Source organism: Gopherus evgoodei, chromosome 17 (genome assembly GCF_007399415.2).
Source record: "Gopherus evgoodei ecotype Sinaloan lineage chromosome 17, rGopEvg1_v1.p, whole genome shotgun sequence".
Taxonomy (NCBI): domain Eukaryota; kingdom Metazoa; phylum Chordata; order Testudines; family Testudinidae; genus Gopherus; species Gopherus evgoodei.
Genome location: NC_044338.1, coordinates 19,867,767 through 19,892,214, shown reverse-complemented (window position 1 = coordinate 19,892,214; position 24,448 = coordinate 19,867,767). Strand labels below are relative to the sequence as shown.

The window sequence follows — 24,448 nt, the reverse complement described above, 5'->3', positions numbered from 1 at the left end:
CTAAGTGGGGTAAGTTGTTTGAGGGCTGTGAAGTTGGAGCAGGGATGAACTCGGCCCGTCCTGCCCTCCGCACATATTGCGACACCTTCCGACACCTTCTGCATTGTTCTGCGCTTTATATGGCTAACATACCTGGGTGTCAATAGGCAGCAAACAAAAAACACCCCTGGCCTGTTACAACATGAAGAAAAACAAACAGGGCAAATGCCCCTTTGTCTCTTCAGAAAGGGGGGAGGAGTGACTCTATAGCCAGAGCTGGTGTGGGCTAGGAAGTGGTCAATATCGTGTCTTACCGGCTCGTCCCCAAACAGAACCAGCATCACCCGTGTTCTGCTGCTAGGGACGGCCATGAGTTAATCCTCCATGCTCCTCATTTCAGCTCTGGAGGAAAATGAAATTAACAAATCACAATGCCAGAAAAAATCCTCGCTAATCAGGGGCCTGCTCCTGTGAGGTGAGGCCCTTTAATCCCCACTGATGGATCGCATCCCAAGGCAGGACCAGGCCCTTATGTAGTATAATGCCCTTCATACACACTGCAGCCCTAAATGCTTTGCAGAGTTAAACCAGTTCTTCACTGCAGGAACTGGGGTTGAATACAGGGAAGAGGCAGCTGAGCAGGCAGTGGCCAGGGCAAAAAAGAGCCCTTGGGGAATCTGCATGTGCTGTTGTTGTGCCAGTTGCAATTTGAACAATCAAAGCTGTTTTGGACAGGTACAGATGAAAAGCATCTGACAGGTGCCTGCGACAATCAGATCAGAAGGAAACTTTTCCCTGGCCCTAGAAAATAACCCACTTAGTGCCTTTATTGTGAACACTGAATTTCACTATTTTGGTCCAAAACAGTATGTCTCCAGGATTCCACTAACAAAGCCAGACCACTCCACTCCCTTGCTGGCAGCTAAACTGCTAAAATAAACTCAGCAATGCCAACCACAAACATTCAAAAGAAACCAACAACCCAGACGCCTCCCCCAAAAAATCTCGAAAATGGCTTAAAAATCATGAGATTCCTTTTATTTGCATTCTGGGTTTTAAGCCTTTTAGAGTTGACTGTGGTCATATGCCCAAGCTTTTCTCTGCAGCAAGGAAGGCTAAAAACTTGCAGTTGTTTTAAACGAAAGCTGAATTTCTCACAAAAATCACATGCCTCCAGGAGCAGGGGGTTTTAAGAAAAAACAGCAGCTGTTGTGAGAGCTGGCAATATTGTGAGCTAAGGGTGAGATGCCCAGAGCTGCTTAAGGGGTTGGATACCCAGATCCCATTCATTGCAATAGTCCCTCTGATTGAGGGAGTACAGTCATTATCAGTTAGCAGGGTTTGCAACAGAGGATCTACCTGAGGTATCATCTTGTTCCCTACGCTTCAGCAGAGGGCTCAAGCTGGTATGATAAACGTGAAGGAGCAGCTGGTACAGCCAGGGCTGGCTTTATGCAGATTCCCCGGAATTGGGCCCCACGCCAAAGAGGGCCCTGCGCCTAAGGGGGCCCTGCTCTGGGGTCTTTGGCAGCATTTTGGCGGCAGGGAGACCGCTTCGGGGGTCTCTGGCGGCATTTCGGTGGTGGTGGGGTCCTTCAGTGCCGCGGAAGACCCGGAGCAGACAACCCTGCCGCTGAAGTCTTATTGGAAACCTGGGGGGGCGGGCGGGCAGAAGCCCGCCCACTTCTAGAGGCCCCTCCCCCAGCCTAGCGGGAAGGACCACTGGATCTAGGGACCAAAGGAATGCAGGGAACAACAAATGAGGAAAACAGGGACTGAGGCGAAGGTCATAGGTTCAAAACGAGGGTTCCGGATGGGGACACTGAGCAGAGAACCCCGGACAGTGCCCGCTGCTCCTCAAAGGTGTCGAGGGAGCCAGCGGACGCTGCCCAGTGGAACTCTGCCCAGATGCGTGAAACTAGGGAGGAACGGGAATAGGCCCCACAGTGCAGAGCACCCACTCGTCCAGCATACTCCTCCTGGCAGTGTAGACGGAGAGTTTGGCCAGGGCCAGGAGAAGGTCGACGAGGTCTCACGACTTCGTGGGGCCAAGATGGGGTGTGCAAATAGGAACAGGTGAGGGGAAAAGTGCAGCCAGAACCTCAACAAGAGGTTCTGGAGAAGCCGGAATAGGGGCTGCAACCTGGCGCACTCAAGATAGGCATGTGCCAGGTTCTCCCTCACGCCTCAAAAGGGGCAGGTCTCGGGTACAGGTGTGAACCGCGTGAGGTACACGCCTGTGCTCACGGCTCCGTGAAGGAGCCGCCAACCAATGTCCCCGGCGGGCTGTGGGACCAGGTGGAATAAAGGCTGCCCCACCGGGGCTCCTCACCCTCTTTAGGTGGAAGACAGTCCTGCCATTTGGTGTCGGGGCGGGATGCGAGGGTGAGGAAATGCAGTGTGTGGAGCACGAGCGTGTACAGTTGGTACCTAGGCGCGGTTTGGAACTGGACCGGCTCCAAGGTGTGCAGCTGGCTCGGGGTGTTGGAATGGGGAGGCCAGGGGCGATCACACAACAGGGGCTGAATAAAAATGTCTGGAGGGCCTGGGGTGAGGGGTGGGTGGGGAGCGCCTCTCGCAGGGCCCGCTGCAGGAAGACGAGAGAAACAGGTGACAAGGCAGCCTCCGCCTCCTGGAGTACACGCAGGGGTGTCAAAAGGATGGAGAGCCCCACGCGCCGACCGAGCATGTGGGGATCTACCCAGTCCTCCAGTCGTAGTCCAGGAGGTCTCCGACCCTAGTGGTGCCACCGAAGCCCCGAACCGCTGCCGAGGATTCCAGTCGGGCCCCGCGGGTCATAAAGCCGGCCCTGGGTACAGCATTCTCTGCAAAGGCTAGAGGACTCTGGAAATTGCTCTTCTACCAGAGTCAAACCAGCCCAATTTGGTGATCTTTTGGGCATGCTGTGGTTTGATAAGCTTTGGAGAGAGGGCCAAGGAACTGGGATTTGGTTTTTATATGGGAAAGGCTGCCTTACCCTACATTGTTATAAAATCCCTTAATTCCTGCCCAGGAGTGCTCTCTGCTGGATCAAACCAGGATGCCAGGCAAACCCAGAGAGGCTTAAATCAACAAAACTGGAGAGCCACAAACTGCAAGTGAAAACTGGAGAGGCTGGAAGCCAGGTCACCTCCAAAGAGGGTGTGAGCCAGGACAGCCACTGGTGAGGAGGCAGCTTTAGACAAGAATTGAAATGCTTTTGATGGCAGACTCCAGCAAAACATGTGTCCCCCTCTGCCTCCTCTGAGACATTCACTCCCCCTCCCGGGGACTTAGGAGTTGAGAGTCCAAAGTGTTCTTGAAAGAAAACAGGGCAACATCTCGGCAGGCCCCTTTCCCAGCAGAGGAACAAACCCTGCTGTGCAACTTCTGCAGCGTGGGCAGGATGCAAGCCTAGGGTTACCATTCTGTTTCTTGATTTCCTGGGCTACCCGGGCCAGGTCCCACTTAGGCATCCAGAAGTGACACATCTCCAAGAAGATGGAGAGAATGTCATCAATACAACCCCTAGAGACCAGGCAGAGAAATTCCCTAGCTGAGTCATCTGTGTAATGTGGCCCCACCACTGAGCACCACATCCCAGCGTTACTTGGGAAATCAATACCCAATCGCTGAATCAGCCAGGAGCCAGAGATGGAGCAGACCTATTATGTTCCATGTAATCCAAACCTCCCTCAACCCCCGCCATTATGTCTATTTTCCCAGTCTAGATTTTGGTTTCCAGGAGCGTAACTTTCACCGGTGCCCTCAGGAGACGATTCTTCTCTTTGGATGCTCCCAGCTAATTCAGAAGCACAAGCTGATGCCATTTCAAAGGGTTTCAATAGGCATGTACAGTGCTTTGTGTTTACATAGGATACTCTCACAGCTATGCAGACGACCTTCTCCACTAAGCAAATGGATGCCAGTCTAAACTGCTGTAATTTACAACTTCTTCCGGATCGCGCAGAGAGTTACACTAGCTTACGTTAACCCCTGAATTTGGCCCAGAGAATTATCAGAGTTGTTCTCATGTGTCACCCAATGAACATGGCAAGATTGGAGCCGCTGGAAAAACGGAAGAAAAAAAAATCACCAATCATTCGGAAATTCTGTTCTGTTTCGCAGGTTCAACATGGGCCCATTTATCCGATCAACGGTCTAGTGAAAAACCCAGTTTGGGGTAAACGAAAAATGTCAATAGTGGTTTTGATTAAAATTCCCATTAAAAATATTGTGAAAAACAACATGAAAAAAACCAAAAAGATATGGAAAAAGTCAACAGGGTTTTATTTTGTAGGGTCTCCCTCTCCCTCGCCAGGCTAAAGGGCCAGTCTCCTCCTGTTCGCAAGCGGAGATGTCTTTGAACTGAGAAGCTGGTCTCGTCTTCTCAAGAGCTCTGTAAAATACCCATTTTAGCTCTTCTGTTTAGGGGGGACATTGACTAAACCACTGAAGAACACTCTGGCCGGAGAGATCTGTCCACTGTTTACCTCAAGGTCGGGACTATCCCTGCTCGCCTGTGGCAGTCATTGGGATGGCTCCTGAGATGGGAGTTCAAGTAGATCATTGACAAGAGGTACCTGGGTGAAGGACCGACGTGGGAAGCGAAAGGTTTATCTGAATAAAAGCCCTCCTGGTAAAGAGCAGGGCAGGAGATGGGGATCAGCCGCCATCTTTTCGATGCCAAGTTCAGGGCTGGATTGTGCCCTTGTCATCAATGCGTGGAGGGGGGTGGAAGGCACAGCATGGCCCCTGGTTACGTCCAAGTGTGTGGGAGATCAGAAGAGAGTCTGACTGGAATTCCTGCCCCAGCAGCCAATCCACGGCAGCTGGGCAGCCCACTTCCCCGTCGCCACCACCTGTAGCTTGGCCTGGTCGAACTTCCAGTACTGGTCCTCCCTGAAGAAGTACACGAAGCCATCCTGCTGTGTCAGGGCCCCATCCACCCCGGCCGGGACTCCGTTCCAGTCCCTCAGGCTCCGGGGGTAGTAGGGCTCCACCTGCAGGGACTCCTCGCTCACCACGTAGTACTTGGGGCCCTTGAAGAGCACCAGGTGGCGGAGCTGCTGGAAATAGAGGGCCGCGTCGGGGTGGCGAGGAAGGTTGCTGGTGCTGCACTTCTGGGGGAATCCCGCCTCCAAGGCAGACCCTTTGTATCGCCAGCATCGGCCGCCTGGGGAGAAGCCAGAGACAAAGCTGGTTAGGATCGCTGAGGGGGGAGGCTGTGTAGGGGCCAGGACACACGGCATGGAAGTCAGGCCATGATCTATCAACAGCATTTTGACAATGGGAGCCTGTTTCTCAAAGGTGTGTAGTTAATAAATAATAGAGAGCCCGTTTCATCAGTAGATCTCAAAGCGCTTTACAAAGGAGCGTAGCACCATTCCTGATGGGGAAACTGAGGCACAGAAAGGCAATGTGATTTGCTCACAGTCACCTAGCATGCCAGTAGCAGAGCTGGGTCTAGAACCCAGATTTCTGAAGCCCAAGTCCAGTGCTCCAGGCACTAGGCCACATGGGCAGGTCAAACAGGCATTTGGAGGAGGACAGATGATGTTGTAGTTCAAATGTAACACTGCACCCCAAGTGGGCTTCTGGCAGGAGGGGCCTCTGGATCTAAAAGCAGGAGCCTTTCCTGTCAAGCTAAATGACCCAAGGCTCCATGAAGCAGGCTCATCTCTGGCCCAGCACCACGATGTGGGGGGTCCCACACCTTGGGCTGGGATTCACATCTGGGGCCGGCTCCCCCGTGGTGAACTGCACAGAACCCAGATAATCTGCCTCGAAAGGATGAACACCTTGTGGGTGGTGCCCACATCCAGCACTGCCCACCTTCTCTTGCAAACAATAGCTACGAGAGGTCAGACCTGCCTGCCCTCATTCACCTCCGTGGGCATGGACCCTGAATCCTAACGCCTGCATTTGGTAGTGGACTAGTTCCAAGGACAAACCCAGCCGCTCTGAGATCATGGGCAGAGCTGGGGAAGATGCTTTCCACGGGAATATTATTAGTTCCCGTAGCCAGCTGCTGCAGAGTCCCTGTGTCCTGGGACCATCAATCTATACATGCCCCGCAGTGCACACATGCCGGCTGCACCGTTGATGGCTGTCAATCAAATGAAAACAAACGAGGGGCAGGAGGAATCAAGGGCATGGCTACAAGAGGCTGACGCAAAGGGAGGAAGGAGGTGGGTGTAGATTTCTTAATGACAAACAACCAGCAGGTGTCAGTGCTGTCCAATTTATGACAGGTTGCTCAGTCCTTCATCAGAATCCCTGAGCGATTCCCTGCGCTCACAAAACCTGTGATCAAATCCAGCTCTGGGCTCACAAGGAAGAATGCACCTGCTCAGGATATCCTACCCAAAGTGACCAGCACCATAATACCTGAGCGCCTCACAATTTATTTCATGTGTTTCTCCTCCCAACACCCTGGTGAGGCAGGGCAGAGTAGGGCTGTTATCTCCATGGTACAGCTGGGGAACTGAGGTGCAGAGAGGCTAAGTGACTTGCCCAAGGTCTCTCAGGAAGTCTGTAGCAGAGCAGAGAATTGAATCCAGGTCTCTCAAGTCTGAGGCTACAAACACCTGTCTTATCCCCATTATATTCACTTGGTGCCAAAGTATGCGTGTCACTTGCCAGACACACAGCAGATAGGGCAGCCATCCTGACAGGCCAACCAGCTCAATAAACTCTAGGTCTTCCACTCCCATGGCCCTACTCCTGAACAGAAGGGGGCAGAGAGGCTGGCTGAAGAGGCTGGTAATGGGATACAGGGTCATTCACCTCTTCCAGGGCACAGCCCAAAACCCATGTGAGAAGAGCCTGCAGTTTGTGCTACCCAGCAGACAGAGGAGTGCAAAGTCCCTCTCCCAAAGGGCATGCCGCCTAAATGAGGCAGGCACTAATGGACGAATGCAGCGAAACTGGCCTCCTTAGAGATGGACTGAATGGGCTGCTGGCTAATCTCCTCTCTCAGCCACTGTGAGGAGATCCCTCCAGGGCAGGGGTGAGGCAAGATCACCCTGCTCTTCCTGTTCCTGCTGCCAGAGGCCCCAGGCCTGCCATGTTGTGCAAAAACCAACACAATACACAACCAGCCGGGCATTTGCTATTCCCACTGCTTCCCGTAGGGGCCGCTGGTGCACAGCAGCTCAATGCCAAACCAATCACTCCAGAGCAAAACCAAGGATCTCAGGGATGGTCGGACTGATGCAACCAGCGGTGAGTGCACTGACCAGCCCTTCCTGGGATCCTCCATCCAGAGTGAACCCTCCATGCCACTTAAGTGCACCTCTGGCTAACGAGCCCCGAGCGGTGCCGTGCACTGAAATCCCGGGGACTCTGGAGATCAAGAGAAATGGCCCCCGTCGGCGTTTTGGCTGTAAACTGAGATCTCTGCACCTGTTGGCTAAAGGCACTGGACTCTGACTGTTTACTATGGACCCGTTACCAGAGCGTCCAAGCGCCCCACAATCTCCAATGCATTTCCCCTCCCCACACCTCTCTGAGGTCAGGCTGGGACGGGCTGTTAGCCTCATGGTACAGATAAGGATCTAGGCACAGAGAGGTTAAGTGATTTGTCCTGGGTCATGAAAGAAATCTGTGGCAGAGCAGGAATTGAACGCAGCTCTTCCACCACCCACTCTAACCGCTAGACCATCCTTCCTTGCCAGGGTGCTCATGCACAGGGAGAACCTCCCGCACAATCCTTGTAGCCAGGGCCTGCCTGCAAAGCGCTATCAGCTGCCAGCGGCTGGTGGGTTATCGTTATTAATTTGTATTATGGTTGGGGCCCCTTGTGCTCAGCATGGTACAGCTACATCGGCAGACAGAGGTGGGGTCTTGATCCCTCCATGGTGGTTACGGTAATGCAAATAAACAGTAAGAACCGCAGCAACTGCAACCGCAGGCTGATTTCCCACTGTCCCATCCCATCAGCCTCAGCGCCGGCCGGCTGGCTGGGCACTCGGTTATTGGACTATGGGTTATGGCAAGGGAAGAAAAACAAAAACTCTTTTCAAAGAGACTGCCCTGCTCCCAGGCTCTTTCTGATCCTAGCCCTGCAAGGAACGGAGGGAAGGAAGAGGGACTGCTGGGCCCCACCCTGCAGTAGGAACAAAGCCCCCATTCTGAAAAGCCTCCAAGCTATTACAATTACAAGCCAATGTCACACTGGCATCCATTCTCCTTTGCAGCCGAGTGCCTGGGCCAGCACTAATGACCCTGAGCTGCCCCTTTAAATGTCCAGTAAGTCAGCTTGCTGCAGCAGTTTACAGTCAGATGGGGGACTACATTGTCTTAGCCACTTGGGTCCCTAACACCATGGCCAGAGCCCCTGTAACACTCGGGGCTCAGAGCTCTGCACTGACCTCTTCCTAATCAACAATGCCTAGCGCTGGCAAAGTGCTTTCCACCCCTACATCTCAAAGAGTTTCACAAATGAGAGTGTCATTCTCCCCATTTTACAGATGGGGAAACTGAGGTGCAACAAAGCAAAGGGGACTTGCCCAAGGTCAGCGGCGAAGGCAAGAACAGAGCCCAGAGTGCCGACTTCCAGTCTAGAGCCCCGTGCACCAGGCCATGCTCTGGACGGACAGACAGATCAAGGACACAGCCACAAAGGGGAGATTTTTGCTCCTCCTCCTCTGGGTCTGGCTACCTTTGAAGAAGTAGAATTTCCCGTCTGCCTCCGACACAGCAGCCGCGTCAATGCCAGCTGGAAGCTCTGCCCACCGGGTCCGGAGCAGCTGTGGTTCGGTGGCATTGCCTCCCTTCGACACAACCCAGTAGTGGTGGCCTTTGAAGATGTAAAGGTTGTGATCTGCATCTGTGCACAAGAGGGAACCAATTTAGAGGGAGTGTGGCCTTGCGAACCTGAGCGGAGAGTCCTATCTCTGCAAGCCAACGGGCCCTGCTTTGTGCCCCACCCAGAACAGAAAGCAGCATGTGCAAAGCCACTACAGCAAAGGCCTCTCTCCTGCCTTTCCAACGTATCTGCCTCTTCTCCCAGAGATCCACACTCAGGCTCCTCATTCACCCTGGGGAAGCTCATCTTCTCCAGGGCCAGCCCATCCCCATATGTGCCAGCTCCACCTCTCTGCTCTGACGTCTCCACCTGGGTGCCCTGCAGGCACCTTGAACATGCTATGGCAAACCCACCACTTCCTCCCAAGCCCTCTGCTCCCCGGTCACCTGCCCATCTCCTCACCTCTCCTCTCCCTGCATTCAGGCTCTGAGCAAGGCCTGCTGGCTCCTCTGCTACGTCATTCTAACCCCCATCCCTACCCAACAGCACCGACCCTTCGGTCTTCTCTCCCCCTGATCCCTGCAGCCACCCGCCCCTCCATGGCCCCCAGCTTCTGCTCTCAATCCACAGACACTGCTACTGGGGAAGGTGTCCTCCCCTCCTGTCGCTCCGTCTAGGCTACTCCCCTTCCTCGCCTGCCTTTCACCAACAGAAGTCAGCCCAATAAAAGATACCACCTCTCCCACCTCGTCTCTCTCCTCCTGCATAAAGTTCATTCTTCTGGCCCTCACCATCAAGGCTATGCATCACTGAGATAATTTCCTACTACATCCGCTCTGCCGTCCCTCTGTACTCCTCCCTCATGCCTCCTCGCACCTTCTTCCTTGCTACCACGTGTACTTAGGTACCCCACTGGGGAGCATGCTGCAGGGCTACCCCTCTGTGCCTGATCTGCAGAGGATCGGAGTCTGTCACAGTCCCAGCCTTGGCTCCTGCTTTTAGTTCTGGAGGTCCCCGGTTCGACCCTTGGTGTGTTGGCTAACACAGCAGCTCTCCCACTTGGCACATCTCTCTCTTTCCCTGCGCACCTCTCCTCAGGACACACATGTGCTACGTCCTCAACCCTTTCAGTGGGACCCTAGACTTGATCCCCCCAGGGGGTTACTAACACTGCCTCCTCCAGCACCAGCTGGAGGGGAAACAGGCCAGTGGGTCTAATAAGTTTGTCTGTTCCATCTCAAACACCTACAACAAGGGAGGGCGGGCTGGACGGAGCAGCAGGGAGAGGGCTCCAGCTGCGTGTCGGTGTCCGAGAGACTCACCGATGGTGATAGCATCGAAGAAGGACTGGCAGTAATAAGAGCCGAGGCTCCCCTGCAGCTGATCATTGCCTGGAAAATCAGGGCTCCAGTCCTGGAAATGAGCAAATAACTTCCCAGGAAGCCGCACAGCTGAGCCCTTGGAAGGCTTTCCTGCAATGGAAAGAGAAACCTTGAGATGTGTAGAGTGGCTGCACAGGGGACGCTTCCATAAAAGTGGCCACACTGGGTCAGACCAAAGGTCCATCTAGTCCTGTATCCTGTCTACCGACAGTGGCAAATGCCAGGTGCCCCAGAGGGAATGAACAGATTATCATCAAGTGATCCATCCCCTGTCGCCCATTCCCAGCTTCTGGCAAACAGAGGCTAGGGACAGCATCCCTGCCCATCATGGCTAATAGCCATTGACGGACCTGTCCTCCATGAACTTATCCAGTTCTTTTTGAACCCTGTTATGGTTTTGGCCTTCACAACATCCTCTGGCAAAGAGTTCCCCCAGGGCTTCGGCAAACCCAGAAAAAGGGGTGGTCTTCAGATGCACTTAGACATCACACAAGCCTTTTATCTGGATGTGAGGTTACGAATAAGGAACTAGACCAAGGAGCTAGAGCTGGGTAAACCTTTTCAGCTGAAACATTTTTTTTGGCTAAAGATGCAAATATGACTATCCTGAAACAGTTTGGAAATTCACGTCAATTTCATTTAATTGTTTAAAAACAAAATCCACAAATCCTGAAACATTTTGATTTTCCAGTCTGAAGCAACTTTTTGTTCCAAAATTTCCTTTAACTTTCTTTTCTTTTTTTTAAATGATCACAAATGTTTTCAAGTGGTCAAAATCTAAATGAAACTTTTCAATGTTGCTGAAACAATTTTTTTTGTTACTTTTCAATTCACCTGAAATTCTGACAGTTTTTGTTTTTGATCAGACGACAATTCCCAGCTCCCATCCATCCCTGACTTTTCAGAATTGCCAGAGAACCAGAAGATCCATCATTCACCTGGTTCTAGCTGAAACAAGAGGGTGTAACAGAGAGCGAGTCTGGTGCAAGATCTGAGGCCTGAACCAGAGACTGTGAACCAAAGTCAGGCCATGTATTAAACCAGATGCCCACAAGTTCATTGTGCAGCATGTGCACTTGGCAAAGTTGTTGTTAGTTTACTAGGCAATAGATATTTACATAAAGATATTCCAGCTGGTACAGACACACCCCAGTCTAGTACAAGAGAAGTTGCTTTGACAAAACAATGAATAGGGATGTTTTGTCCAAGATATAAGGAACAAGAGGCAGTAACAAATAGATGTAATGAAACATGTCAGGTGGTATGTAAATTGTTAATCTCAGTCTACTGACGTCAGGGTACCTTGTCTTAACCCTTTCTACTGCCCCCTAGGCTGGACAAAGTCCTGCTGTTGACTGAGCCGGTCGATTGAAATGGGCATACATGTGTCAGTGTACCTGCAGAATCTAGAGGGCACTAGTACCGTACTTTGTTGAAAATAAACCTGGCTGAGCGCCTTCGCCACCAAATCGCATCTGTGGTCTTTCTGGGTAGCACTATCGATGCCTGAGGGGTCAGCTACCCGTGCAGAGCTTGGGCGGCACATGGAGAGGACACACACGCAAGCCAAAAGATGACAGAGGGGATCCAGGAGATCCAGGCTCACCGTACAGGTTCTGGACAGCAAGGATGTCATCCCAGCTCAGCACAAAGTCCTTGCCCAGCTTCTTATAATAGGGAGACATCAGGGCGCTCCTGACGGGCGAGTGCTCCAGCCCCAGCGTGTGCCCGATCTCGTGCGCTACCACCACAAACAGGTTGCGACCCTTGCCGCTGTGCAGGGACCACCGCTCGTCGCTGTCGAAGTGCGCCTCCCCACGGCGAGGGAAGAACGCGTGCGCCAGGGCGCCCCCTGGTGGAAAGAGGAGCGGAGGCGGTTACAACTGATGCACAGGTCACATGCATGTGCTGAGCCTGTTCTACAATTGGCGAGGGATGTCTGGGCACAAAAGAGCAAAGGATGCAGTCCGTGGTGGCACTAGGAATATGTAGACAATATCAATCATCCTATTTAACATGGGCTTTTTAACATGTATATTAGTACAGGCTCTGCTGGTAAACTTTCTGGGTTGTGGAAATATCGCAATTAGTATTTTTAGGGGATGAGCGAGGTATAAGGGGGACAAAAACATTCCTGTTTGGGGCCCTCCAGTGGGCTAACACCACCTCTGGATACAGTGGCAGCTAGTGAGAGAACACTGGTGGGAGACAGACAGCCCCAAAGGTAGAAGTCCTGTAGCTATTCCCAGATCAGGGAGTGTATGAGGCAGGGAAAATTTGCATTCTGGGTGATGGGGAGAAGCTACCTATAGAAGCAATTCACGCCAAACCTCCTGTTCTGTCCTTGACCTCTCCACTGGGTCTGCCAGCAAGAGTCAATTGTGGGTTTGGGAAATGGAAATCAGCCCAAGAGGAACTGGCATCCAATCCCAGCTAACGTGACATTTTGGTTACAGCTGGATTTGAACCATTCACCTTTGGGTAAATCCTCGCTGTCTCCCTTTCACTAGCTAGTCATTTCCTTTCATGTGCCGCAAGCATTCCCGGGGGAATCACTACAAAACTAAATTTCCCCCTGCTGATCCTCACACCTTCACGCCAGCTCTTTGAAATGGGCCACCTTGATTACACACCTCAACTGCTAGAACAGGGCCTCATCCTCCCTGATTGAATTGACCTCGTTATCTCTAGCTTGCTTGCTAGCACACATATATATACCTGCCCCTGGATATTTCCATTACATGCATCTGAGGAAGTGGGTATTCACCCACGAAAGCTCATGCTCCAAAACGTCTGTTAGTCTATAAGGTGCCACAGGATTCTTTGCTGCCTTGATTACACTGGCCTCATTAGCACTACGAACGTGATTTCCACCCCTTCTTGTCAACTGTTGAGAATAGCCCACTTCCACTGAAATGGCTCGTTAGCACTGACCCCCCGCTTGGTGAGGCAACTCCCATCTTTTCCTGTGCTGTGTATTTATACCTGCTCCTGTTTTTTCCACTCCACGCACCTGAGGAAGTGGGTTTTAGTCCATGAAAGCTTATGCCCAAATACAATCGTTAGTCTCTAGGGTGCCACAAGGCCTCCTCGCTGGTTTTGCAGATACAGACTAACACGGCTGCAGGGCCGGCTTTGTGACCCGCGGGGCCCAATTAGAATACTCGGCAGTGGGGCGTCCACTCCAGGTTTCCCGTGGCACTGAAGGACCTCCACTGTTGAAATGCCGCCAAAGACCCCTGGAGAAGACCCCCAGCCGCCAAAGACCCCCACCACTGAAATGCCACCGAAGAAGCCCAGAGCAGGGCCCCCTTAGGCGCCGGCGCAGGGCCCTCTTCGGCACAGGGCCCAATTCCGGGGAATCGGGTGAATCGGCTTAAAGCCGGCCCTGCACGGCTGTTAGTCTGAAAGGTGGAATCTAAGGCGCCAAGAAGTGATGTCTGTATCAGGGTCATTACGGGTCTGACAGCATTTAAATCGAATCCCTTATTTGCAGGCATAACAAAAGAAAGGGCTCAGCCCGAAAGCAGCTGTTCTTTTAAGACCAAATTCACTGGTCATTTGGATAGTTTGAATTAATTGTCCCCAAAATACATTTTAAAATGCGAATTAAAACCAGGCCTTTAAAAAAAGGCTGATGGTTGGATATTGTGGACTAATCTCTTTAGCAATAGTGAGATAAAAATTATTTCTGTTATTCACTTCTAAATACAGGCCATTTTATCTGTAGAATGTGTAGTTCCATCGAAATCGGCATGAAGATCTTTATCACATGGGTTAATCACTTGGGCGTGGGAGCAGGCATGCTCCAGTCACTCTGAACGAGCTATTCTGCTGCATTGGCTGAAGGCTACGGGGGTTGAAATGCCCCTGATATAGCAGAGCAGAATGGCTTAGCAAGGGATGTGATGGACTTGGGAGGAAATAGCCCAAGCTGTGAAAAGTCTGTGGTCCCGGATTTGAATGAAAGTCCACAGTACAGTTTAATAACTGACATCGCAAATTCATCACACAAGAACATAAGAACAGTCATAGTAGGTCAGACCAATGGCCCACCTAGCCCAGTATTCTGGCTCTGAGAGAGGCCGGTGTCAGATGCTTAAAGCAGTTGGAGGTTTAGGGACACCCAGAGCATGGGGTTGCATCCCTAACCATCTTGGCTAATAGCCATTCATGGACCTATCCTCCAGCAATTTAGCTAATCCTTTTTTGAATCCTGTTATACTTTTGGCCTTCACAACATACCCTGGCAAGGAGTTCCACAGGTTGACAGTGCGTTGCGTGAAGAAGTACTTCCTTGTCTTTGTTTTAAACCTGCTGCCTATTAATAACAAATTCTAAGGAATCACTAATTCCTTAAAGCCAGGACATTAGGAATAATTACCTGCAGCTAACCTCAGGTTTCGAAGGCTTGGAATTTGTAGCCATCACCCCGGAAATGAGAGGCCCACACCTTACCATTAACTAGCTTTGGAGAAGAAATAAAAAGTAGGGCACAGGTCCATGCCTGGTGTATATTAACCTAGATCCGTCAAAGTCAAGGGAGCTACGTTGATTTACACCATTTGAGGATCTGTCCCAAGTCCTTGAGAGCCTGCGTCCATGAAAGATCTCATGGCATGCTTTGCAGGACAAGTGTTGTTCAGTACTTAGACAGGAGTGAGACAAAAGCACTTGCGTAGTTAGTCCTAGTGTCTTAGCCAAACTCTAGCTAAATAAAGATAACATTCTCCCGCACTAAATCCCTGTCTCCGTTTCCACTGGACAACATGACCCCAACTCTGCTCTCACTCCTATGTAAACCAGGAGGAACTCCATCCAAGACAGTGGAGCATGCACCAGAGTGAGATCAGAGACACAGAATCATAAATGCAGGGCTGGAAGGGACCTCAACGAGCGACCAAGTCCAGGTCCCTGTGCTGAGGCAGGACCAAGTAAAGCTAGACAATCTCTGACAGGTGACTGGGCAACCTCCAGTGACAGGGATTCCACAACCTTCCATGGAAGCCTGTTCCAGAGCTAAACTCCTCTTAGTTAGAAGATTTCCCCTAATAGCTAACCCAAGTCTCCCTTGCTGCAGATCAAGCCCATAACTTCATGTCCTGCCTCCAGCAGACATTGAATCATAGAGCCAGAGGGTTAGGAGGAACCGCAAGGGTCAGCTAGTCTAACCTTCTGCCAAGATGCAGGATTTGTTGTGACTAAACCATCCAAGACAGATGGCTCCAGCCTCCCTCGGTGTAGAAACTGCCATGACTTCCCTAGGCCGTTTGTTCCATTGTGCTATGAAGAACTATTGATTACGGCTCTGTTTATAACAGCTCTTAACATATCTGAAGACTGTTATCGGGTCAGTCTTTTCTCAAGACTAAACATGCCCCGTTCTTTTAGTCTTTGCCCACAGGTCAGGTTTTCTAAACCTTTGATCATGTTTGCCGCTCTCATCTGGACTCTTTCCAATTTGTCCCCATCTATCGTGAAGTGCGGCACCCAGAATTGGACCCAGTGCTCCAGCTGAGGCCTCACCAGTGCCAAGCAGAGAAGAACAATGACACACACCCCCATATCGTACATAGGACAGCCCAGAATGACATGTGTCAGGCCCATCCTTCTCCTTCAGCCATTGCACGTTAGTCCTGGCCAGCGACACTAAGCCGATCTGCTCATAGGGGAGGCACTGGAGGATCACAAGCCTCTTCCCCTTCCCACCCCTCCCTCCCTCACTTGCTGCCTCGTAAGAGCCCCCGGTGTAAAAGAGAAGCTTACGATGAGGGAGCGATTAGCACCTGGCCCATCGAAGGCGTTGCTGAGTCCATCGTTGTGGTCGCCGTGGAAGAAAGCCAGGCGGATGTCAGCAGGGCTGTCCAGCACCTCCCAGAACGCCAAGGATGAGACGTTGCTCCAGAGATCGAAAGCCGCTTTCACCGCCAGCCGCACCTGGTGCTGGGGCAGATACCAAGGCCAGTTCACAATCCGGTAGGTTAGGTGCCGTTTGTACCACTTTCCACCTGCAAGAGGGAGAGTTTTCTTTTATGTCTCCATCGTGCTTCCCATCCACAGATCTCACTGCACCTTCCAAAGGAAGAGTGGGATCATTATACCCATTTTACACATGGGGAAATTGAGGCACTGAGAAGAAAAGTGATCTGCCCATGTTAGAGCTAGGAATAGAAGCAAGTGTCCTGTCTCCTGACCCTGCACCCTGTCCACCCTAACCCACCCTATACTTGACCTCCCCTGAACAGTGCATTCAAGAATCCTACAGATCCTGATCTCAGGTACAACAGAGTTAATCTGGAGTAGCTTCCTTTAATGGAGTGACTCTGGTTTTGCATTTGTGTAAATGAGATCAGAAGCCAGCTCTGTTGATCTGAAGTTTCTTTCAGCTCAACACACCTCCTCCAGTTCACACACCAGGCAAAATTCAGATCTCAGGGACGAGAGGATACATCTGGAATAATTCCACTGCCTTGAATGAGGTTACTCTGAATTTACGCCAGTAAAACTGACAGCAGGATTTGGCCCCACTGAATCTCTTCTCAGCAGCAAGGATCTCCATTGCCTATAATCCCTAAAGGTTTGCCAGACAAGAGAACAATCCTGGGAAATGCAATGGAGCACCCCAGGGCAGCGAGGAGATGAAAAGGACCATGCACTTCAATCTCATACCTAGTCTGTCCCTTAGCCAGTGTATTGTAAACATAATGGAGCAGATCATCCCTGCAATGGGACTCCAACCAAAGAATAAAGGAGCCCAAGTAAGGGATGATGCCTGTGACATGAGTGTTAGTGGGCGTGATTTTCCTCTCACCAGTCAGGAGCAGCTCCACCAGTAAGAGGAGGAGTCTGATACTTTGACTGCAAGCTCTGTGGGGCAGGGACCTTCTCCTGGTGATGTGTTGGCAGAGAGTCTAGCACCATGAGCCTCCCAGGTGCTACCGTAATACAAACAACAATAAAGAGAAGGATAAAGCCCAAGAGTATGTAGAGCCCGTGGAGTCCACTAGGGGCTTCGCAGTTGCTACTGATTTTACGTGCAAGGCGGGCAAATACCACAGCGTAGGGAGGCAGTCTGGTCAAAACAGCTGACAGAAGGGCATGAGATAAAGCCACCAGTTCAGTCTGGGCCATATGCTGAACCCCGTTGCATTGAGGCACATCCAGAAGAACTCCACTGGCTTTAACAGAGTGACTCCAGATTTACACCAAGATCAGAATCTGGCTCTGTCACACGCCCTCTTCTTGCTTTTCTAGCCGGCTGGTCGCCCTTCTTCTGAGAGCCCAAGAATTGGAGCAAGTCACATCACCACTGGCACATGCGCATCCCAATGTGTAACGCTCACCTCCATTTACACCACCCCCGACTCAGATCCCGGGCTCCCCCACCAGGGAGCTGCGCTCCTGCATAGCTGAGCATTTTGAAGCCAAGGAGTGTTTTGATCGAGTTAGGAAAGGAAGTGGGACACCCAGCCAGAACGAGAGCATTTGCCCCCCAAAGCCAAGCATAGTAAGTGCACGTAGAGGGCCAGATCCTCAGCTGGTGTGGACGGGTGCAGCTCTATTGAAGTCAATGGATCTATACCGGTTCACACGAGCTGCCGATCTCACCCAATAATTAGCTTTACCACCTGTGGGTTTCAGTGAATGAAAACAAGGCTGCTGTTGAAAACAGCTGCCCTGCAGGCGGAACGAAATAGCTACGATGTGGGAAGGGGAATGACCTCAAACACATGGGAGAGGCTGGGGGTGTGGCCGGTAAGGCAGCCCAAAAGGAATGCAAGATTTCAGGCACATGTCACTTACCTGTACACGTGGAAAGTTAGGTTTCGGTCACAAAGCTCCGACTCCTGGACAACATATGGGTGGGTCTGAAATGTGTTCCCAGGAAGGAACGGGATTAAAATATGTAACAGAGGCCACTGAGCTAAGGTCACGAAGGCAGCAGCACCAGGTGTGGGAGTGGCAGCTCTTGGTATTGGCCAGTAGAGGTGAAACCCAATTCTGCAGAGCAGGTTTCTCCTTGCACACCCTGCTTGGCCAAGGGGCTAAAATCAGCCACGGTGTCATTAGGCAACAATGCTGCTTTTCAAACCCAGCAAGCTGGCTGAGGCTGAGAAGCAACACCGGAGCGTTTACACTCATCCACCACCAGTGCACTAGCACTTGTGTAACATGTTTTTAATCCACGGATCCAACAGCGCTTTCCAAGACAGGTAAGAATCACTGCCCGGCCCCTTTTCAAATGGGGAAACCAGGCAGAGAGTGGTCTGACTGTTGGGTCTAAACTTTTGGTGAACTTTGGAGCCAAAAAACACCCAGACTGGCCGTCTCTGCATAATCCTTTCTGAACCTTTTTTGAACAAAGCACTGACCTGCAAACTACTCATGACACCCCCTTCCTCAAGTAGCCATTAGCCTTTTATCTCTATGCATTTACTTCTTAAACTTGCTCTTCCTGTAAAATCTTGATTGATTATGCATGACCATTATCTTTTGTTAATCACTTTGTTTACTTCTGTGTATAAATATTGATGCCCACCCCTAATAAAGGGGCCACACTTATTCTAAAGCTTTTGGGGTAGTGTGTGCCCGTTGATCAACGCATTTGTGTCTGGTCTCTGACAGAATTGTGGGCCCATATTCCAACTCCGCAGCAACCTCGGGTGTTGGAGAGGTGAGTGAGGACTTGCTTTATTACCTAACAATTTGGGGGCTCGTCCGGGATTCCTTCTGGTGCGGTACCTCTGTCCAGTGGTCAGACCACTCATATATGAATTGGCAAGGCGCCACAGGAGATTTCTCCTAGCCAATTCAATATTGAGGGGTCGTGTATTGGACAGCAGGGTAAACGCCAGTTGGAGGGCTCCTGTCAGACACCATGGGTCAAGGGACTAGCGTGCCTCTTGAGAGTCCGTTGGGGATTGTAAATAAGTTATGGAATGAAGGGAAACTCCCAGTACAGACAGGAATGTCTAGGAAGAAGTTGTACACACTATGTGTAAGGAATTGGACTGGGTATACCGCGGTATTGGCCGACTCGGAGATGAGGTGGCCTTCGTATGGCTCTTTCGAGCAGGCTGCCTTAAGAGGAGTAAAGAGCCAGATCGAAAAAGACCATCCGGGACAGTTATGTTACTGGTTTTGTTGGGACACAGCAGCAGAGCTGTGGAAATCTTTAAAAATTATGGCAGTCAGGTACTCTCCCGAGAGTGAACCCCCTCCAGGTTATTTCGATGAAGGGTGTAGACCACGGCGTGTTTTGACTCGTCAGCTGGTCCCCTCTGCACCTGCCCCTATTCCTCCTCCGCAGGGGAACTCTCTCCTTGTAGCAGAGGGGAATCTGCAGGATCCCAGATTGGAATTTGTGCAGAAGGATGAGGAGGAATTGGAGGGGCCAACCTCGGGAGGAGTAGTTACTAGGCTTAGGTCCAAGCAGGTACAGCAGGGTGCATGCCCCCCCCCTGAGGATAGCCTAGAGGATGTCTCTGTCAAATCTCTTGCGAATAATAAAAGTATGGTTATAGAGATGCCTTTACAGGTGCACGATCAACCTTATATGAGCAATGATGGACAATTGCAACATGCTAGTATTGTGGAATATAAAGGATGGCTAGAATGGGATTTGAAAGAGTGGGGACAGTTGTCAGGGTCTTTTGGGGAAAATCCCCGAAAGATCATAGAACTTCTAGAAAGATTGTTTTTAAGTTATAATCCTACTTATACGGATGTGGATCAGTTGTTAAGTAGAGTTTTGACTGGAGAAGAACGTAGTAGATTGTGGATGGCAGAAAGGACATGGGGAGATAGCAATGCAGCTAATGTTACTTGGATGGATAGGCGGGATCTGGCCGCTGGCTGGAATCCCCTAGACTGGACTCAGCTAAGGCTGACTCAGCTGCGAACAGATAGAGAGCGATTGTTAGAGAGACTCAAGGAAATGGCTCGCCGCTCGCCTAATCAGGCTAAGTTCATGCAGATTCGGCAGGAATCTGATGAGCCGCCCAGAAAGTTCTGGTCGAGGCTATTGGAGGGGGCCCGAATGTTCACTCAGATGGATCCTGAGAGAGAAGCAGACCACCCTACTCTTATTTCATTTTTTGTGAATCAGTCGGTGCCCCCTGTAAGGGATTACTTCTTAAAGTTTCGCCCTGGTTGGGGAGGTGAGTCAGTCACTTCAGTGTTGGAAGTAGCTGATTTTGCCTGGGAGAAAGAAAGGGAAAGTAGTAAAAAGAAAGAGAAAAAGGAAGAATATAAGCTGATGGCTTTAGCTTTTCACGGTGGTGTTCGAGGCAAAGGCCGTGGCCGTGGCAGGGGATTCCAGGGTGCCCGGGGAAGAGGGTCCTGGCGACCCCAGCCATCAGGAAATTGTTTTCAGTGCGGACAGCCTGGTCACTTTAAACGTGAATGCCCCTGGGGACGCCCAGAAGGTCTGGCTGCATCCGCAGATGCTTACACAAGTGAGGAATACACCCCTGCACCACCAGCTCAGCCCATCCCCCAGGCCTGGATCAACTATGGAAAACAGCAGCAGCCGCAGCAAACTCAGCCTCCTCAATGACGGTACCCCGGGGGCGAAGGCAAACAATGTGATGGTCTTATTTCCTTAATGTCTTTAGCCGGCTCCTTTCTCACTTTCTCTCCTCCCAGCGAAGAGCCTCGTTTAACCCTTTCAGTCCAGGGACTGCCTGTCTCTTTCCTCATTGATACTGGGGCTACTTTCTCTCTTTTAAATCATGCCCCCTCTCCCTGGCTATCCTCTGAGGTTAAAACTGCGACTGGGGTGGAGGGCAACCCACAGTCTCTGGGACTCACTTTGCCTTTGAATGTTATTTATGCTGATAAATGTTTTTCTCACCGTTTTCTTTTTTCCCCAGCTTGTCCGATCCCTTTGATGGGCCGGGATTTACTCTGTAAGCTTGAGGCTACTTTAACCTGCACTCCTGAAGGGGTAGGATTATTGATGACAGTGTTAGGAGATTCGGCCCCTACTCAGGGTAATTGGGAAACACCCCCCTCTCTCTCCCCTGACCTCACTGACTTGCCTTCAACCCTCTGGGGAATTTCTGACACTGATGTTGGCCTGCTCCTTTCGGCAGAGCCCGTAAGGATTCAGGTAAAGCCTTCCTTAACCCCCCCGTCAGTCCCTCAATACCCCCTGTCGCTGGAAGCCCGGGAGGGCATCCGCCCCATTATTGAGGGATTCATTGCACAAAAGCTAGTCCGCCCTCAGCGCACTCCCTGTAACACCCCTATACTGCCTGTCAAAAAGCCTCCTAAAAAGGACGGAGACCCTGTTCGTTGGCGCTTTGTACAGGATCTACGAGTTGTTAATCAGTATGTGGTCCCTCTTCATGCAGTAGTTCCTGACCCAGCTACTATCATCAGCCAAATCCCCTGGGATGCTGAGTGGTTCACTGTTATTGACTTAAAATCAGCTTTTTTCAGCATTCCTGTGCACCCAGACTCTCAGTATCTCTTTGGTTTCACCTGGGAGGGACAAAGTTATGTCTGGCAACGACTTCCTCAAGGCTACAGAGACAGCCCCACGATTTTCAGCCAGTGCCTCCGCCACGACTTGGAAGGTTTCACCAGTCCGCAGGGATCCACATTGGTCCTATACGTAGATGACATCCTATTAGGTAATCGCGAAGAAGCTGCCCTCCGCATCGATGGTAAGGCACTTTTATTATACCTACACACCAGAGGCCACAAGGTAGACCCTAAAAAGATTCAGTGGGTCTCACAGAAGGTCCGATATCTGGGCTTCCTGTTAACCCCAGAAGGAAGACAGATGGACCCAGCCCGCATAAAGACTATTCAAAACTGCCCTCTACCGAACACCAAGAAACAACTTCGAGGTTTCTTAGGATTAATTGGCTTCTGTCGCCCCTGGTTGCCGTCCTGCGGGGAGTTAAGCAAACCGCTCCACCGACTCACTGCTAACCTTGCTCCTGACCCTTTGCAGTGGTCCCCGGACACTATTCAAGCCTTTCAGTTACTCAAGGACAGTGTGGCCTCCTCCATGTCTCTCCGCCCCCCCAATTACAGCAAACCCTTTCACCTTTTTGTCCACGAGAGGGGCGGAATTGCTAGTGGTGTCCTTACCCAGCTGAGCGGGCCCCACCATTTCCCGCTTGCTTTTTACTCTCAGCAAATCGACCCTGTCGCTCAGGGAACCCCATCCTGCACCCGGACTCTGGCAGCAGCTGCCCTGCTGATCACAAAGGCAAAGAGCCTAACCCTGGGTCATTTTACCACGGTTTGGACCTCTCATGCCTTGTCAGCCCTTCTGCGTAGGGGCACAACCCAAGTCTTTTCGGCCCATCGTCAGCAACAGCTAGAGGCCGAACTCTTAGAAGACACTAACCTAATTTTTGAAAGGTGTGGACCCCTTAATCCAGCTACCTTGCTTCCTGACCTGCCAGTCCCCCAGGACCAGCACGACTGTGTGGAAGTAGTTTCCAGCATCTTACAGATAAGAGACAACCTGTTTGACGTGCCACTAGACAACCCCGATTGCATCCTCTTCTCGGACGGAAGCTCCTTCTATGTTGATGGCAAGCGTTTCACTGGTTATGCTGTCACCTCTGAATGGGACATTCAAGAGGCCGCCTCACTGCCAGGCAACTGGGGAGCCCAAGCCGCTGAACTCTATGCCCTGGCCCGAGCTTGCCAGTTGGCCGCTGGTAAGACCGTTACCATTTTTACTGATAGCAAATATGCTTTTGGAGTTGTGCATTGTCATATCCACCTCTGGAAGTTTCGAGGTTTCCAGACAGCTGCCGGTAAACCCATTCAGCACCTCCCCCTCATCCACAAGCTTTTGGACGCCCTCCAAAAACCCTCCGTCCTGGCTGTAGTTCACTGCCGGGCCCATACTAAAGATAGCAGCCCCGTTACCCGTGGGAATGCCCTGGCTGACGCCTCCGCCAAGAAGGCTGCCACCTTACCTTTAGCCATGCCCACATTGGCTATTGCAACCTCCTCCTTTACTCCACCGCACCCCGTACCAGTACCCGCTGCTGAACTAAAATCATGGGAAAGCCTCGGGGCCACTCTGGTCAAAGGGACCTGGCTTATGCCAGATGGCCGAGCCTGCCTCCCTCGCTCCACATACCCTGTGGCAGTTCGCTGGCACCATGATAAAGGGGGTCACTACGGCACGCACGCCCTCGTGGACACTATCGCTCGCTTTTGGTATGCTCCAGGCATTCAACCCTATTGCCTATCAATAGTGAAAGCATGCAGCACATGTCAGCGTAATGGACCTGCTCCACCTCTTAACAAAATTAAGGGTGGAAGACCTCCGCCTGCTGCTCCATTTCAACATCTTCAAATTGATTTTGCAGATATGCCAAAGGCTTTTGGAAAAAAGCACCTCCTTGTTTTGGTTTGCCCTCTGACTTCCTGGGTCGAAGCTTTTCCTACTGCTAATTGTACTGCTGCCACAGTGGCGAAGATTCTCCTTAGAGATATTGTACCCCGTTTTGGCATCCCTCTTGTGCTCGACTCAGATCGCGGACCTCACTTTACTGGTCATGTCCTTGGCCGTTTAGAACAAGGACTGGGCATTTCACACTCCTTTCATACACCCTACCACCCCCAGTCTAGCGGGAAAGTTGAGCGTATGAATAGGGAACTTAAGTTTACATTGGCTAAATACTGTCAGGAAACAGGATTAAAGTGGCCTCAGGTACTTCCCTTGGTCCTGTTTCACCTTCGTACTCGCCCAACCCGCGCATTGGGATTATCCCCCTTTGAACTGCTCTATGGACACCCCCCTTTCAAAGGCGGGGCGCTACCACGTGCTGATGTTTCACTATTGGGAGGGGATCATATGACTGCGTGTCAGTTTCTCTCCCTACAGGCTCGCCTCCGTACCCTTTGGAAAGCCTCGCAGTTTTCCCAGACCGTGCCGCTGGAGGAACAAATCCATCCGTTCCAACCAGGGGACTTCGTCTGGGCCAAAAAGTTCGTTCGTGACGACACCCTCCAGCCAAGGTTTACTGGACCCCACCAGGTTCTTTTGACAACCCAGACTGCAGTGTTCCTGGAAGGACGCAAATCTTGGATCCACCACTCCCACGTCAAGCCAGCCGTAGTGGACCACAGTGACGGACCAGCAGCTCTTGTCACCACTGAGGACACTGCCTTCGACCAGTGGACCAGCTTACCTCTCTCAGACATTAGACTTAAATTAACTCGAAAAAAATGAGAGGACCCTTTATTCTGACAACTGTATGTTTTTTATGCTTTTTCAGTTTATTTTCTGCTTATGAAGATAATGCTTTTATTAGATATTCCCATGAGGTTAAAACTCGTATTTTAGGAAATAGAAGTGATTGCTGGGTATGTA

General features: G+C 51.2%; 1 protein-coding gene across 1 annotated transcript in view; it reads right to left on the bottom strand.

Annotated features, from left to right (window-relative positions):
* Positions 1–1,461: 1,461 nt before the first annotated feature.
* Positions 1,462–24,448, bottom strand: part of MMP28 (matrix metallopeptidase 28) — a 60,169-nt gene continuing 37,182 nt past the window's right edge. The window contains exons 5-9 of the mRNA XM_030537026.1: positions 15,879–16,100; positions 11,699–11,944; positions 10,033–10,182; positions 8,624–8,791; positions 1,462–5,134 (exon numbers count right to left, since the gene is read on the bottom strand). Of these exons, the coding sequence (XP_030392886.1) occupies positions 4,740–5,134; positions 8,624–8,791; positions 10,033–10,182; positions 11,699–11,944; positions 15,879–16,100 (1,181 nt within the window). The 3' untranslated portion in view covers positions 1,462–4,739. The remainder of the gene's footprint in view (positions 5,135–8,623; positions 8,792–10,032; positions 10,183–11,698; positions 11,945–15,878; positions 16,101–24,448) is intronic.